The sequence below is a fragment of the Anabrus simplex genome, chromosome 3 (assembly GCF_040414725.1).
Source record: "Anabrus simplex isolate iqAnaSimp1 chromosome 3, ASM4041472v1, whole genome shotgun sequence".
NCBI classification, from domain to species: Eukaryota; Metazoa; Arthropoda; class Insecta; order Orthoptera; family Tettigoniidae; genus Anabrus; species Anabrus simplex.
In genome coordinates this window covers 46179821-46193563 of record NC_090267.1, presented here as the reverse complement: position 1 = coordinate 46193563, position 13743 = coordinate 46179821, and the positions used below count along the sequence as shown (strand labels likewise).

The window sequence follows — 13743 nt, the reverse complement described above, 5'->3', positions numbered from 1 at the left end:
CTCTTCGCCACTCGAACAACATCTAGCTTAGTGTATGGAAGTGTAGCAGGGGGCAGGTAGCGCCTCTTCCTTTGGGCAGCAGCTCTTCAATAAGGTAATGGCCGTTTAACATCTTTATCTTCTTGCTAGCTGAGCAGTTTAATCCTCGGGGAAAGTCCGAAACCTTTTTGATGTAACCTATCTGTCCAAGAATGTAACTTTTACCGCTTTTCAGATAACTTTAACTCTAAATCGGGGATAGAGAGTGCTTTACCCTCACGAGCTCCCCTTCATTTTGGTCTTGAGGTGACTACGTTTTGGTGACTGATTTCCTACTCTTCCTTTCTGTAATGTCTTATTTTTTTATTATACGAGTCACCTCCTTAGTTTGGGAATAGCCCCTGTGTCACCGGCCTAGTGCCTCTTAGGTTTTAAAATGTGTATTTGGGAGTGCTAATTCACGCCTCCTTTCCTTTTTTGCATTTAGGGCCATTTAAATTAACCTATTATTTTTCTTTTAAGGCCCTGTAGGTTGGGTACGAGATACCCCTGTTTAATTCTTGTAAGTTGTGCCTTGATGGCAAGTGATTGTAAAGTATAGTATTGCCTTGAATAGGCTTGAAATATTGAGAGCGGGTCAGCTCTTTCTGGTGTTTTGAAAGGTGCCTCTAGGAGGCTTGACATTACTAGGTGGCAGCAAGTGCTCCATGTAATTGGGGATTTTCTGACCTTTGGTAATTTGTGGTTGTGAGCTGAGAGCTCAGGGATTGTGAAAGGTGGGGCTCGAAGATCAGATCGTTAAAGTATCTCTAAATCTGGGCTTTCCTGGTTTTGTACCTGATTTGTTAACTTGTTGTTATTTGTTGTATGTTCAAATTCTATGTCAAAATTGTTAAGTTTCGAAAATATAACCTTTATTGAAATTTTAATTCATCTTTCGGCCTTGTAGTTAGACCCATTTCAGCCCGCACCTTCTTTCACCTCTGCTGTTCCACAGATACCTCGGAATAATAATAATAATAATAATAACAATAACAATAATAATCTCAGAATCCTTCGACATTCAAACAGGTGTCAGAGAAGGTGATCGAATCTCTCCTATTCTGTTCAACGTCGACCTAGGGTAGGTTACGGAAGAATGGGAGAAAGGACTCTTAGAATTGTGACTTTTAGAAGCCAATCCGACTGGGCTTTCCCAAAAATAACCTCTACGGACCATGCCTTACTTTTGCAGATGATCTAGCGACACTAACGGAGGATGAGGAGACTGCCATTAAACAGTTAGAGATACTTTGCAAAGTGCGAAAAAGGTTGGACTACAGATATCGTTAGAACAAACTGAATTCTTATGTTCAAAGAAAGATATTAATAACGTGAGAAAAAAATATGGTATAATTGACAGGGTCCCTTACTTTAAAAACCCCGTAAAATTTATCGAACCGACAGGCCTCCAAAATATGTCACAACAACTCGTCTCTGAAAATTTTTAAAAAAGGCATTAGGGTTTGTCCAAAACGTCTACAACAGCAAAAAATCCATATCAAGACATACAAAAATTCAGCATTACAACACAGCCATAAAACCAGCAGTCCTTTACGCAAGTGGAACATTGACATTCAACAGGAAACAAGAACTTGAAGATATCAAAAAAAAAAGGGGTGAGGAAGATCATTAGGAAAATCTTAGGGGTAAGCTGCACTCAAGGCGGTTACAGGTTCCGATTAATCAAAACAATAGAAAAGTTCTCAAACATCGAAACTGACACTAAGAAAAGACGAATGAAATTCTTCGGTCATCTCACTAGATTAACAGAAAATCGATTGACAAAAAGAATAATGAACTATGTAATCTCACTTAATAACACAGCACCCTGGCTTAACGAACTTCAAAACGACCTCAAAAACGCAAACATAAGCTCAACAGACATTCTAGACAGAGACATAATTAAACCCAACGTAACCAATTGGGAAGCTACATCAGACCAACCACAACAAAACAGTACAGTGGTCGGAAGAACGTAAAGAAGCCTTCCCGGAAAGATTGAAGAACTGGTAAGAGGGCTGGAAAGGGGTCCACTCAGCCTCGGGAGGTCAACTGAGTAGAGGTGGGTTCAATTTCCTCCTCAGCCATCCTCGAAGTGGTTTTCTGTGCTTTTCCACTTCTTTTCCAGGCAAATGCCGCGATGGTACCTAACTAAAAGGCTACTTCCACTTCCATCCCTCTTCCTTGCCTGTCCTTTCCAACCTTCCCATTCCTCAGCAAGGCCCCAGTTGTATCCTCCGACCTAAAATCTCGCTCTTGAGGACACTGCCCTTGAGGAGATAGAGGTGGGATCCCTCGCTGAGTCCGAGGGATAAACTGACCCTGGATGGTAAACAGATTAAGAAAGAAAGAAAGAAAAAAAGAAAGAATTATTACAACTTTTGTCTCTGGTTTTTAAAGTCTCGTTTATCGAATTACTCTACCAATGGATAATTAATTAAGCATTTTTGATAGAGGATTCCTTGCAATACCCTTACTTAGCAACGACATCATGTGGGAGCCGCTGTCCTGAGGACTATCATGTGTTTTGTGTGTTGCAGTGCATGTTGCATACGTGGTACGTGTCGGCGGACACCCAGCTCTACTGCCTGTCCCCACTTCTGCTCATTACTCTATGGAACAACCCTCGACAGGGGAAGAAGCTTCTGGCGCTGGGTTTATTCCTCGGTTGGTTCATCCCATTCACTTACGCTTACGTGTGGGAGATACCGTGTCCAATCACACCACTTGTGTTTCTGTATGTATAACTGACAGTTTTCACATAAATATGTCTTAGAGCTTGCAGTCACCTGGAAACTTGTGTAACGAAATAGAGTAGTGTCCTGTAACAAAATGTCTGACGTGTTGTTACCTAGCAACAGTACCTTGAGAGCTGTACAGTTCGTGGATCTATATGTCATGGCCATCCATCAATACTTCAGATCACAGCCTGCATGGTTGCTAGGTAACAACACGTCACACATTTTACTGAAAGAAATATTTATGATAAGTTGATTTTCCCTGATAGAGTAATAAATTTTTATAAATCTCTCTATCTATCCACCTATCTATCTATACTACCTGATCAAATGTCCGGGCACCTATTTGAAATTGCGCTTAGACTTTACCCGTATCACGTTCCCTATTGAAAATCCTACAACTTCTTTTCCAGTCAGTGACCGGGTCATGGATGGAATGAAAGAAGCCCGCATCTTGCAACGAGGATAGGAATTGTGCCGGTTACCGATGCCTATCGCACTCCTCTGGATCCATTATTTATTTTTAATGACTGAGAGATGAAATGAAATGATAGTGGAGTGTGTTGCTGGAATGAAAGATGACAGGGAAAACCGGAGTACCCGTAGGAAATCCTGTCCTGCTTCCGCTTTGCCCAGCACAAATCTCACATGGAGTGACCGGAATTTGAACCACGGAACCGAGCGGTGGGAGGCCGACGCGCTGCCGCCTGAGCCACGGAGGCTCTCACGTTCCCTATTATTAGAGATTGCTATGGGGTGAGTTCAACGTTCGCCTTTATGACGGCTTGAACTCTTCTGCGGACAGTTTCAAATAGGTTTCTGAATGTCTGTGAGGGATGTCAGACCATTCTTCCTCAAGAACCGAAACCAGAGGAGGTAGTGATGTTGGACGCTGGGGCCTGGAGCGAAGTCTACGTTCTAAGTCATTCTAAAGGTGTTCCATAGAGTTCAGGTCAAGACTCTGACTCTGGACAGGTCAGTCCATTTCAGGAATGTAATTGTCCACAAACCATTGCCTCACAGATGCAGCTGTATGACAGGGTTCATTGTCATGCTGATACAATCATTGTCTCCGAACTGGTTCTCTACAGTACGCAGTATACAGTGGTTTAAAATGTGTTCATATCCTTACGCATGTGATGTTTTCTTCAGTGGAATAAGGGTACCACACCCTAACCACGAAAGATACCCCTATACCATAACACCACCTACTCCACACTTTACTGTTGGCTCTACACATGATTTCAAGTAATGTTCTCTAGGCATTCGCCAAACCCAAGCACTTCCATCGTTTTCCCACGGGATGTAGTGTGATCTATTATCGTTTACAGTCATCCATGTCCAATGGCGTCACCCTTTACACCACCTCAAGCGTCGCTCAGCACTGACTACGTCTTATGAGCAGCTGCTCGACAATGGTACTTCTTACATTTTAACTCCCGACGCTCAGTCATTAGGCTGGCTGGACAGATGGTAGCACCTTGGAACTCACGAGTGATTCCATCCGTTGATTTCTTGTGGTTTTTTAACCACCCAGCGCAATTATCGACGGTCCCTGTCCGTCATTATATGAGGTCTGCCTGGTCTTGGTTTAGCTGCGATAGTACCTCTGCGTTTCCACTTCATAATCACATCACCAGCAGTCGACGTGGTCAGCTTTAGAAAGGTTGAATTGTCTCTGAAGTATTTGTTACTCAGGTGACATCCAATGATTAGTCCAGGTTCGAAGTCACGGAACTCTCTTGACCGACCAATTCCGCTGTTACTACTTCTTTACCGACAACACAATACTCCCCACCTCTCTTTATACTGGAGGGTGGAATTCAGGGTTCTATTCCGCATTAGTGTCCCGATACTTTTGATCAGGTAGTGTATCTATCTGTGAAGTGATATTCCAAAAGCAGAGCCAACTTGGTAAAGAAATCATATGTGAGCTGCACAATTTTTAAATCAACCAATATAAACGTTTAAAAGCAAGCAAATGTGCAGAAGATAGTGTAAATATAACCTAATCTAATATGATACATGCATTTTATTAATTAATTAATTTATTTATTTATTTAGCACATGACATAGCACAGTACAATCGCTCGAAAGGAAAGACTAAAAGGTAGAAAAACCAATGGACAAACAACATACAACAAGCAAGGGGATTCTGGTAAAGAGGATTTTATTATTTTAGAACTCTGGAGAAATAAATGGAATTAAGACATTTAAGTAGGCCTATACTTAGAGCTCTGTGCGCATATAAAAATATTAGCCGCATCCGCTCCGCATCCGCACTTCCTTCATCCGCACCCGCATCGGCATACGCGAATGGTTATCCGCGGATGTTGTAAATATTTAACTGCAGTATATTACACCCAAGATATTGAAACGTATAGATCTGTTAACATTTTATTTAAATTTTTTCTTTTTCATTCCCCTCCCTGAAGGGGAGGGGCGGGCCACCCTGAAGGTAACGCCTTCACTCTGGCCAGGAATTTCGGCAGGTTGGAGGAGTGATGGTATGGGGAGGAGGGTAATTTGATGTATGGAATTAGGAGGTGTGAGCGGATAGTATTGAATTATCGGGGATGTGTGCAAGGATTGAATATTCAGAAGAGAGTGCAAGGGTGGACGGGGAAAAGGTGAAGTGCAAAAATGGGAGAGATGAAAGTTAAAAGAGAGGTCTTGGGTGGAGATGCAAGGTGAGGAGATGGAGGGTGGCTGTGATATTAGAAAGAGAAGTGATAAGAAAACGCAGAAGGTCGAATATCAGAAGGGGTCGGGGAATGAAACGTGGTTGGGGAGGGGGTTGACAAACTTGTGGAAAACGTGGAACAGGAGGAGTGGCTGGCGGGGGGCGACGATGTGAAGTAGCTGAAGGGAAGCGAACAGGTTGGGGTGGAGAACGGGAGGTTTCCACTTTGTGGCGGTGGCCGTTGATACGAGCGCCGGTACGGATGAGATGTTGAACGTCTTCGGCACGGGGAAGCTGTGGCCGCACCATATAAGTAGGGCCGTTGGTGTTGTGGATGCGGATCAGGCTCGCGTGGGAACGCCGTCCGCGTGGAGTTCCTGGAGGACCGCCCGTTCGGAGATGTCGGGTGGAATCCCGCGTAGGACGCAGCTAAACGTGGCCTGGAAGGGTGGCGGTTGCTGCTGCGGCGATGGTGGCGGGGCTTCGGCTGCTGCGGAGGTGTGTTGTAGAGGCGACGATGACGGAGCTGCTGTGGTCGAAGTCAACGGGGTTGTCGTAGTTGTGAGTAGTGGGAGGTATCAGGACATTACTGGCGAAGGGTGACAAGTTGTGATGGGAGGTTGAGAACTGGTACATGCGGCCGTCATAGTGGTCGTGGAAGTAGGAGTTGTTGAGAAGAAGGGTGATGGTGGCTGAGGCAATGTCCGGGGTAGAGACGCGTTGAAGACTGGAACAATAGATGGATCCGCAGAGAGCTGGTCTTGGATGGACGGCGGAGTTGGCACCACTGCGTAGGTCTTATGGCAAATGGTCGCTCCAGAAGCGAAGAGGCGTTGCAGGGCGTCCTCTCCCGGGAGATGTACAAAAATCTGCGATGTTGGAGTGGAAGTTAGGTCATCCATCAATCGGTAGGCGTTATAAGCTTGGACGCCGGCTGTACGAAGGTCGTGGTAGATGGCATCTTCAGAGATGGTTGGATCTACTCCGGGGATTAGGCAGTAAGGCATGGTGGGTGAAGAAGGCCGACTGCCAACGAGGCGTCAGCCTATATGCTATTCGAGTTCGGCTGGGTACCAATTAAAGCTGAGGGTCACCCGGCCGAGCAAAAATCTTGGAGGTGCTGTGGTGAAGCTAAGAAATATGTGTTAGCGAGGTTCCCCTTACACCAGGCGAGAAGCGTTGTGATGTGTCCTGTCTTTTAACATAATACAATAGGCCTGATACCTGGCACAAGATCGCCACAGTCAAAGGTTTATGAAGGATATTCTCTTACTACAACTACCGACATTAGGTCGAAGTTAGGAAATTTGTTTGGAAGGATAATAGGGAGGTACATTCAGGGAAACGAGATGGCCTAGGAAGCGGTGATAAGGGAACAAGGAACTGGAAATCAAGTAGGGATGACATAAATTGTTAGTGTTGAACTGTAGAAGTATTGTAAAGAAAGGAATAGAATTAAGTAATTTAATAGATATATATTTACCAGATATTGTAATAGGAGTTGAATCATGGCTGAGAATGATATAATGGATGCAGAAATGTTCTCATGGCACTGGAGTGTGTATGGTAGAGATAGGATAGGAAGGGTGGGAGAGGGAGTGTTCATTCTGGGGAAAGAATAATTTGTAAGCTACGAAAAAGTTAAAGATAAGACACATGAAATTCTAGGTGTAAGGCTCATTTTTAAAATTATAGGCAACTTGATATATTTGGAGTGTACAGATCGGGAAAGGGTAGCACTGACGTGGATTCGGAATTATTTGATAGGATAGTCAGCTATGTGGGAAACGACATGGAAAGAAATGTGATTGTAGCGGGAGATCTGAATTTGCCAGATGTCAATTGGGAAGGAAATGCGAACGACAGGAAGCATGCCCAAAAAATGGCAAATAAGTTAATATGGGAAAGACAGCTGATTCAGAAAGTGATGGAACCAACCAGAGGGAAAAATATCCTCGATGTCGTGCTGATAAAACCAGATGAGCTCTATAGGGAAACTGAAGTAATAGATGGTATTAGTGATCATGATGCTGTTTTTGTGGTAGTTAAAAATAAATGTGATAGAAAGGAAGGTCTTAAAAGAAGGACTAATAGGCAGTACCATATGGCTGATAAAGCAGGCATGAGGCAGTTTCTAAAAAGTAACTATGATCGGTGGAAAACGGTAAATAAAAATGTAAACAGACTCTGGGATGGGTTTAAAGAAATTGTTGAAGAATGCGAAAACAGGTTTGTACCTTTAAGGGTGATAAGGAATGGTAAAGACCCACCTTATTATAATAGAGAAATAAAGAGACTAAGAAGGAGGTGCAGACTGGAAAGAAATAGAGTTAGAAATGGCTGTGGAAGTAAGGAGAAATTGAAGGAACTTACTAGAAAATTGAATCTAGCAAAGAAGGCAGCTAAGGATAACATGATGGCAAGCATAATTGGCAGTCATATAAATTTTAGTGAAAAATGGAAGGTTATGTTTAGGTATTTTAAGGCAGAAACAGGTTCCAAGAAGGACATTCCAGGAATAATTAATGAACAAGGGGAGTGTGTATGTGAGGATCTTCAAAAGGCAGAAGTATTCAGTCAGCAGTATGTAAAGATTGTTGGTTACAAGGATAATGTCGAGATAGAGGAGGAGACTAAGGCCAAAGAAGTAATAAAATTTACATATGATAACAATGACATTTACAATAAGATACAAAAGTTGAAAACTAGAAAAGCGGCTGGAATTGATCAGATTTCAGGGGATATCCTAAAGACAATGGGTTGGGATATAGTACTATATCTGAAGTACTTATTTGATTATTGTTTGATCGGAGGAGCTATACCAGATGAATGGAGAGTTGCTATTGTAGCCCCTGTGTATAAAGGAAAGGGTGATAGACATAAAGCTGAAAATTAAAGGCCAGTAAGTTTGACATGCATCGTATGTAAGCTTCGGGAAGGCATTCTTTCTGATTATATTAGACATGTTTGTGAAATTAATAACTGGTTGGATAGAAGGCAATTCGGTTTTAGGAAAGATTATTCCACTGAAGCTCAACTTGTAGGATTCCAGCAAGATATAGCAGATATCTTGGATTCAGGAGGTCAAATGGACTGTATCGCGATTGTCCTGTCTAAAGCATTTGATAGGGTGGATCATGGGAGACTACTGGCAAAAAATAGTGCAATTGGACTAGATAAAAGAGTGACCGAATGGGTTGCTATATTTCTAGAAAATAGATCTCAGAGAATTAGAGTAGGTGAAGCTTTATCTGACCCTGTAACAATTAAGAGGGGAATTCCTCAAGGCAGAATTATCGGGCCTTCATGTTTGCTTATATATATAAATGATATGAGTAAAGGAGTGGAATCGGAGGTAAGGCTTTTTGCGGATGATGTTATTCTCTATAGAGTGATAAATAAGTTACAAGATTGTGAGCAACTGCAACGTGACCTCGAAAATATTGTGAGATGGAGAGCAGGCAATGGTATGATGATAAACGGGGTTAAAAGTCAGGTTGTGAGTTTCACAAATAGGAAAAGTCCTCTCAGTTTTAATTACTGCCTTGATGGGGTGAAAGTTCCTTTAGGGGATCATTGTAAGTATCTAGGTGTAAATATAAGGAAAGATCTTCATTGGGGTAATCACATAAATATGATTAATAAAAGGTACAGATTTCTGCACATGGTTATGAGGGTATTTAGGGGTTGTAGTAAGGATGTAATGAATAGGGCATATAAGTCTCTGGTAAGACCATAACTAGAGTATGGTTCCAGTGTATGGGACCCTTACCAGGATTACTTGATTCAAGAACTGGAAAAAAATCCAAAGAAAAGCAGCTCGATTTGTTCTGTGTGATTTCCGACAAAAGAGTAGCGTTACAAAAATGTTGCAAAGTTTGGGTTGGGAAGAACTGAGAGAAAGAAGAAGAGCTGCTCGACTAAGTGGTATGTTCCGAGCTGTCAGCGGAGAGATGGCGTGGAATGACATTAGTAGATGAATAAGTTTGAGTGGCGTTTATTAGTAGGAAAGATCACAATATGAAGATAAAGTTGGAATTCAAGAGGACAAACTGGGACAAATATTCATTTATAGGAAGGGGAATTAGGGATTGGAATAACTTACCAAGGGAGACCTTCAATAAATTTCCAATTTCTTTGAAATCGTTTAGGAAAAGGCTAGGAAAGCAACAGATAGGGAATCTGCCACCTGGGCAACTGACCTAAATGCAGATCAGTATTGAATGATCTATTGTTGTTGCAGTAATCATACTTTGTTCAAATTCCCCTTGATTGACATACTGACCTTTTTTCCTTTCTTCCATTAATTGAGGACAGGAGCCAATTAGGCTTAGGTTAGATTTGCGGCTTTATGGTCTCCAGGCTCTTTATATACGAAGGGATACCCAAAAATAACCGGAATAACATTGCCGTGAGTGAAACTTGTGTGGTTCGCATTTCTGCCGCTAGGTGTGTCATTGCCAGTTCAGTGCCGCTAGTGTTGTCGACCTGGTTTGTCCTGTTGTTTTGCAGTGATTGTTTCTGCTAGCGCTGTTTTGTTATTGTTTCGTTTTTTTATGCTGGCAGACCGCCAATCAAACTTTTTATTTGAAAGTTTTATGAATATAGCGCAACAGTGTTAGCCAAAAAAGATCCGATTTGTGGCAGGCAGGAGACTGCTTCTTCCACCACGACAATGCAGGTGCACACACTGCCGTCTCTGTTAGACAGTTTCTGGCTAAAAATGTCATGGTTCGGCTGCCACACACACCTTACTCCCTGCGACTTTTTCTTATTTCCACGCATGAAAGGACACCGATTTGACATAAATGAAGAGGTCAAGAAGAAAAGGAGGGAGTAGCTGTCAGCCATTTCTAAAATAAGTTATGTCTCGAACAGTGGAGGCACTGGTTGGACAAATGTATTAGTTGTAATGGAGAGTATTTTGAAGGAGATAAGGTTGTTTTGTAAAAAAATATTATTTAAAAAAATATGTTTTTTTCTGGGTGCCCCCTCGTATATCACTATTTTCTCATACCAATATCAAGGGTCGCCTAACCACAAGCTAAAATAAGAGTATACCAGTGAAAATTAATAAATTATTTAAAAATTATTAGCAAAATTATTCGCACTGCCATACAGTTTGCTAAGATAAGACACTAACTTGGCGGACATCCGCATCCGTGCAGGGTTCTGGCTATAGTGTAAGCTATTTCTAACTGCTAGGGTCTTCAGCATGCCGAAACTATTTTATAAATGAATTCAATTTAGAAAAATACGTTACAAGGCTGAATTCTCCTCTGTGGTCTTTTGATATAAAATCTCGACATAAGATTATATCTTTATAGTTATGTAGAAAATAGAATGGTAGATGTGTTGTCAGAAACTCCTTTCTCTAAGGGCGTATGTGGGTTCCAGAATGCAGATAGATTTTAATGAAAATTTGTAATCTTCTGTGAATACTGACGTGGTCCTCGCACTCAAGTGTGCTTCGCTAATGATAATATTCATTCCAGATATGAATATAACTGGGTACTTCTCACGGTAGATAATATATTGGTAATGCTTTCCAACATACATCAATATAAAAACGTTAACTTCCCATAGGCAAGGTACATCGATGTCATAATCTCTAATACATTCTTGAAATAGTACCGCTTTGCTGGGACTTCTCTGGAAATTTATATTAAGTGATGCTACTGTGTGAATAAGCAGTGCTGGGGATCTTACCTAACAACTCTTCCTTTTCTCCGTGAACGAAGCATCTTTATTTGTGTTCAATTGTTGATAGATTGTCTCCGTAAGTAAAAGAGGGGAATTGCTACATAAAGGTGTGTTTCATTAACCTCGCCCTCCCATCACGATCACGAATCACGACATTTTTGGTGCTGAAAAAGCGGGAAGTCAGGATATTCACGTCACGAAACACTTAGCTTTTGCGTTGTGTTTAAAACATTTAAACTTCGAGAAGATGATAAGTTTGTAAACAGTATAGTGCCATAGCAACGCGTCACGAACAACAAGAAAAGAGCATACTTCATCACGAGAGATAAGTTCCCAGCTAACACTACATTTTATTTTGAAACCTTTGTAGATGAATTTGCGCTATATCTTGAATGTTTGAAGTAGCTGTGGAATTAGAAGACGATTAGGTATATTGAACCTTTGAACTTACCATTCCGTCGTTGGTCGGCCACAGCTGCTGCAGTAGAGCAATATCGAACTCTTTAATCTTGGGGTCGTAACAGGAATATTTCGGTCACGGTCTTAACCAAGCGATGGGGTTCAGAAGAGAGCCTAACTAATTGAAATGAGGACCAAATGTGTGCTTACTAACTTTTATTGAATCAATTAAATGCAAAAATGTATTTATATAAAATCATTGATCAAGAACAATTTAATTATTTAATGTTTCAAACGCAGTCACATTGCATGGCGTTAGTTTTGTTAGTTACAGTATCAAAGAATTTTCTTCGGAGAAAAATAGAATTATCACAGGTTAGTGGACAGCGAAAACTAGAAAAATGAAAAGTAACCTGAAAATCGGGCACCTATTGATCCAAACGATAACTGGGAATTAATCCACACGATCCGTGGAAAATCTGACCTTCAAAAAATAGAGTTCCAGATTTATTCTTAATTAAGGTTATCCACCAGTCAAATACCCTGTCGGATATGGGAACACCTGCCGAATGGACCCTTAATCGAACCAAATTGACTATCAGTTGCTTTGGATAGGTTGCGAAATACTACTGGAAAGCATGGTGTTCACTACAAGTTAACAGCAACAGTCATAACTAAAAGTAAAAATTCCACCGTGTATTGTCATCTCGTGACACCCTTAAGTTATAGAATAATCCCGATGCTGAAACGTGCATCTCCCAAACAGCTGTTCAGAAGGAACCAACAACAATTCCATCAAGAGAGGATCTTACGTTACGTCGTTCTGAAGGAACAAAACTGCGAAATACAGGAAACACTTATTCATCATGCATTTAGAAGAAATGACAAACACTGAAGTTAAAGAAAAAGTGGCAAATCACTCGAAAAAAATATTCTTACAAAACCAACTTTCAGGTTATAAACAGTTACGTTATGTTTAATAAAATTACAAGTCCACATGGTAAAATAAAATCAAAAATCTAGGAATCCTTTACAACAACGACTACCATTACAGATCCATCTACTTATTGTTTGTACCAACAAACTAACTACGAAGTTATTGATCGACCACAATTAACCATTTATTATAAAAATGAAAGAACGAAAAATTGAAAATAAAATATATTCCCAGCTGACGAACCGAACCCGCATTCGTAACTCAAGTCTCACATAAGTAAGCTAAGTGTCAACACTGCACATCAGCAAAGCCATCGGACGTCTGAACGACAAAAACAATTAAGTCCGTAACAAAAATAAAATACTGAAGTTCAATGAACTCAAACGTGCGTGGCAAACCGCAGTAAATACTCAGTCACCGTTAGCTCAGTACCCAATATTGGACAACCCTCACGTTCATGCCACTAGTGGTTCCATAATCTTAAGTAAACACCTTCCAGATGGAAAGGGCTGTGCCAACATATGGACTCAATATTACTTCGCTAACACTCTTCGCATGGCATACACTACTGCAGACACTACCATCGCTCAAGTCACTTCGCAAAAACACCTACTCTAAGACTTGAATATATACAGCCGACACCCTAAACCTATCGTCGGGCCTACATAATGTCTGCACACCCTAACACTAACCTCTATGCACACACACACCCCTTCCTAAACCTATCGTTGAGCGTAAACTGGGACGTCTTATCATTAGTATACTTCTAGGATAACATGTGACGTCCTGAATCTATTGTCGAGCGTAAACTGGGTTGTCTACGCTTCCTCTAGAATGTCGGGAGAAATCGTAACTTCAAACACACTCTTTGATATTTTAGCTGTAAACCTTGTCGAAACTATAGCACACAATGGAACGAAACTTGCCACTGAATGAACGCACGTCGGAAATTGCAACTAAGTCCCTATCTTGCCAATAAAACGTGAAATTGAAAATGAATAACGCGTGGATAGCAATCCACAACTGAAACACGATCTTAACATGCGCAATGAAGTTTGGAGAAATAATAATGACTTTCAGCACACGTCTAACAATACGTGAATATCGCTAAAACAGTAATCATCACCACCGCAAAAATCCACACTATAATTCAAGGGTGAGGCCCAAACTTCGCCTACCATCTCACTATTCCAAACACTCATATCCGTAAACTATCCAGTGAAGCGAAATTCATTGAATCTACACAGCCAAACTATCACTTT

The 13743-nt window shown here is 41.2% G+C and overlaps 1 protein-coding gene across 1 annotated transcript in view; it reads left to right on the top strand.

The window, feature by feature from the left end:
• Positions 1–13743, top strand: part of LOC136866988 (nose resistant to fluoxetine protein 6-like) — a 227149-nt gene that overhangs the window by 203903 nt on the left and 9503 nt on the right. The window contains exon 8 of the mRNA XM_068226789.1: positions 2562–2758. Within this exon, the coding sequence (XP_068082890.1) occupies positions 2562–2758 (197 nt within the window). The remainder of the gene's footprint in view (positions 1–2561; positions 2759–13743) is intronic.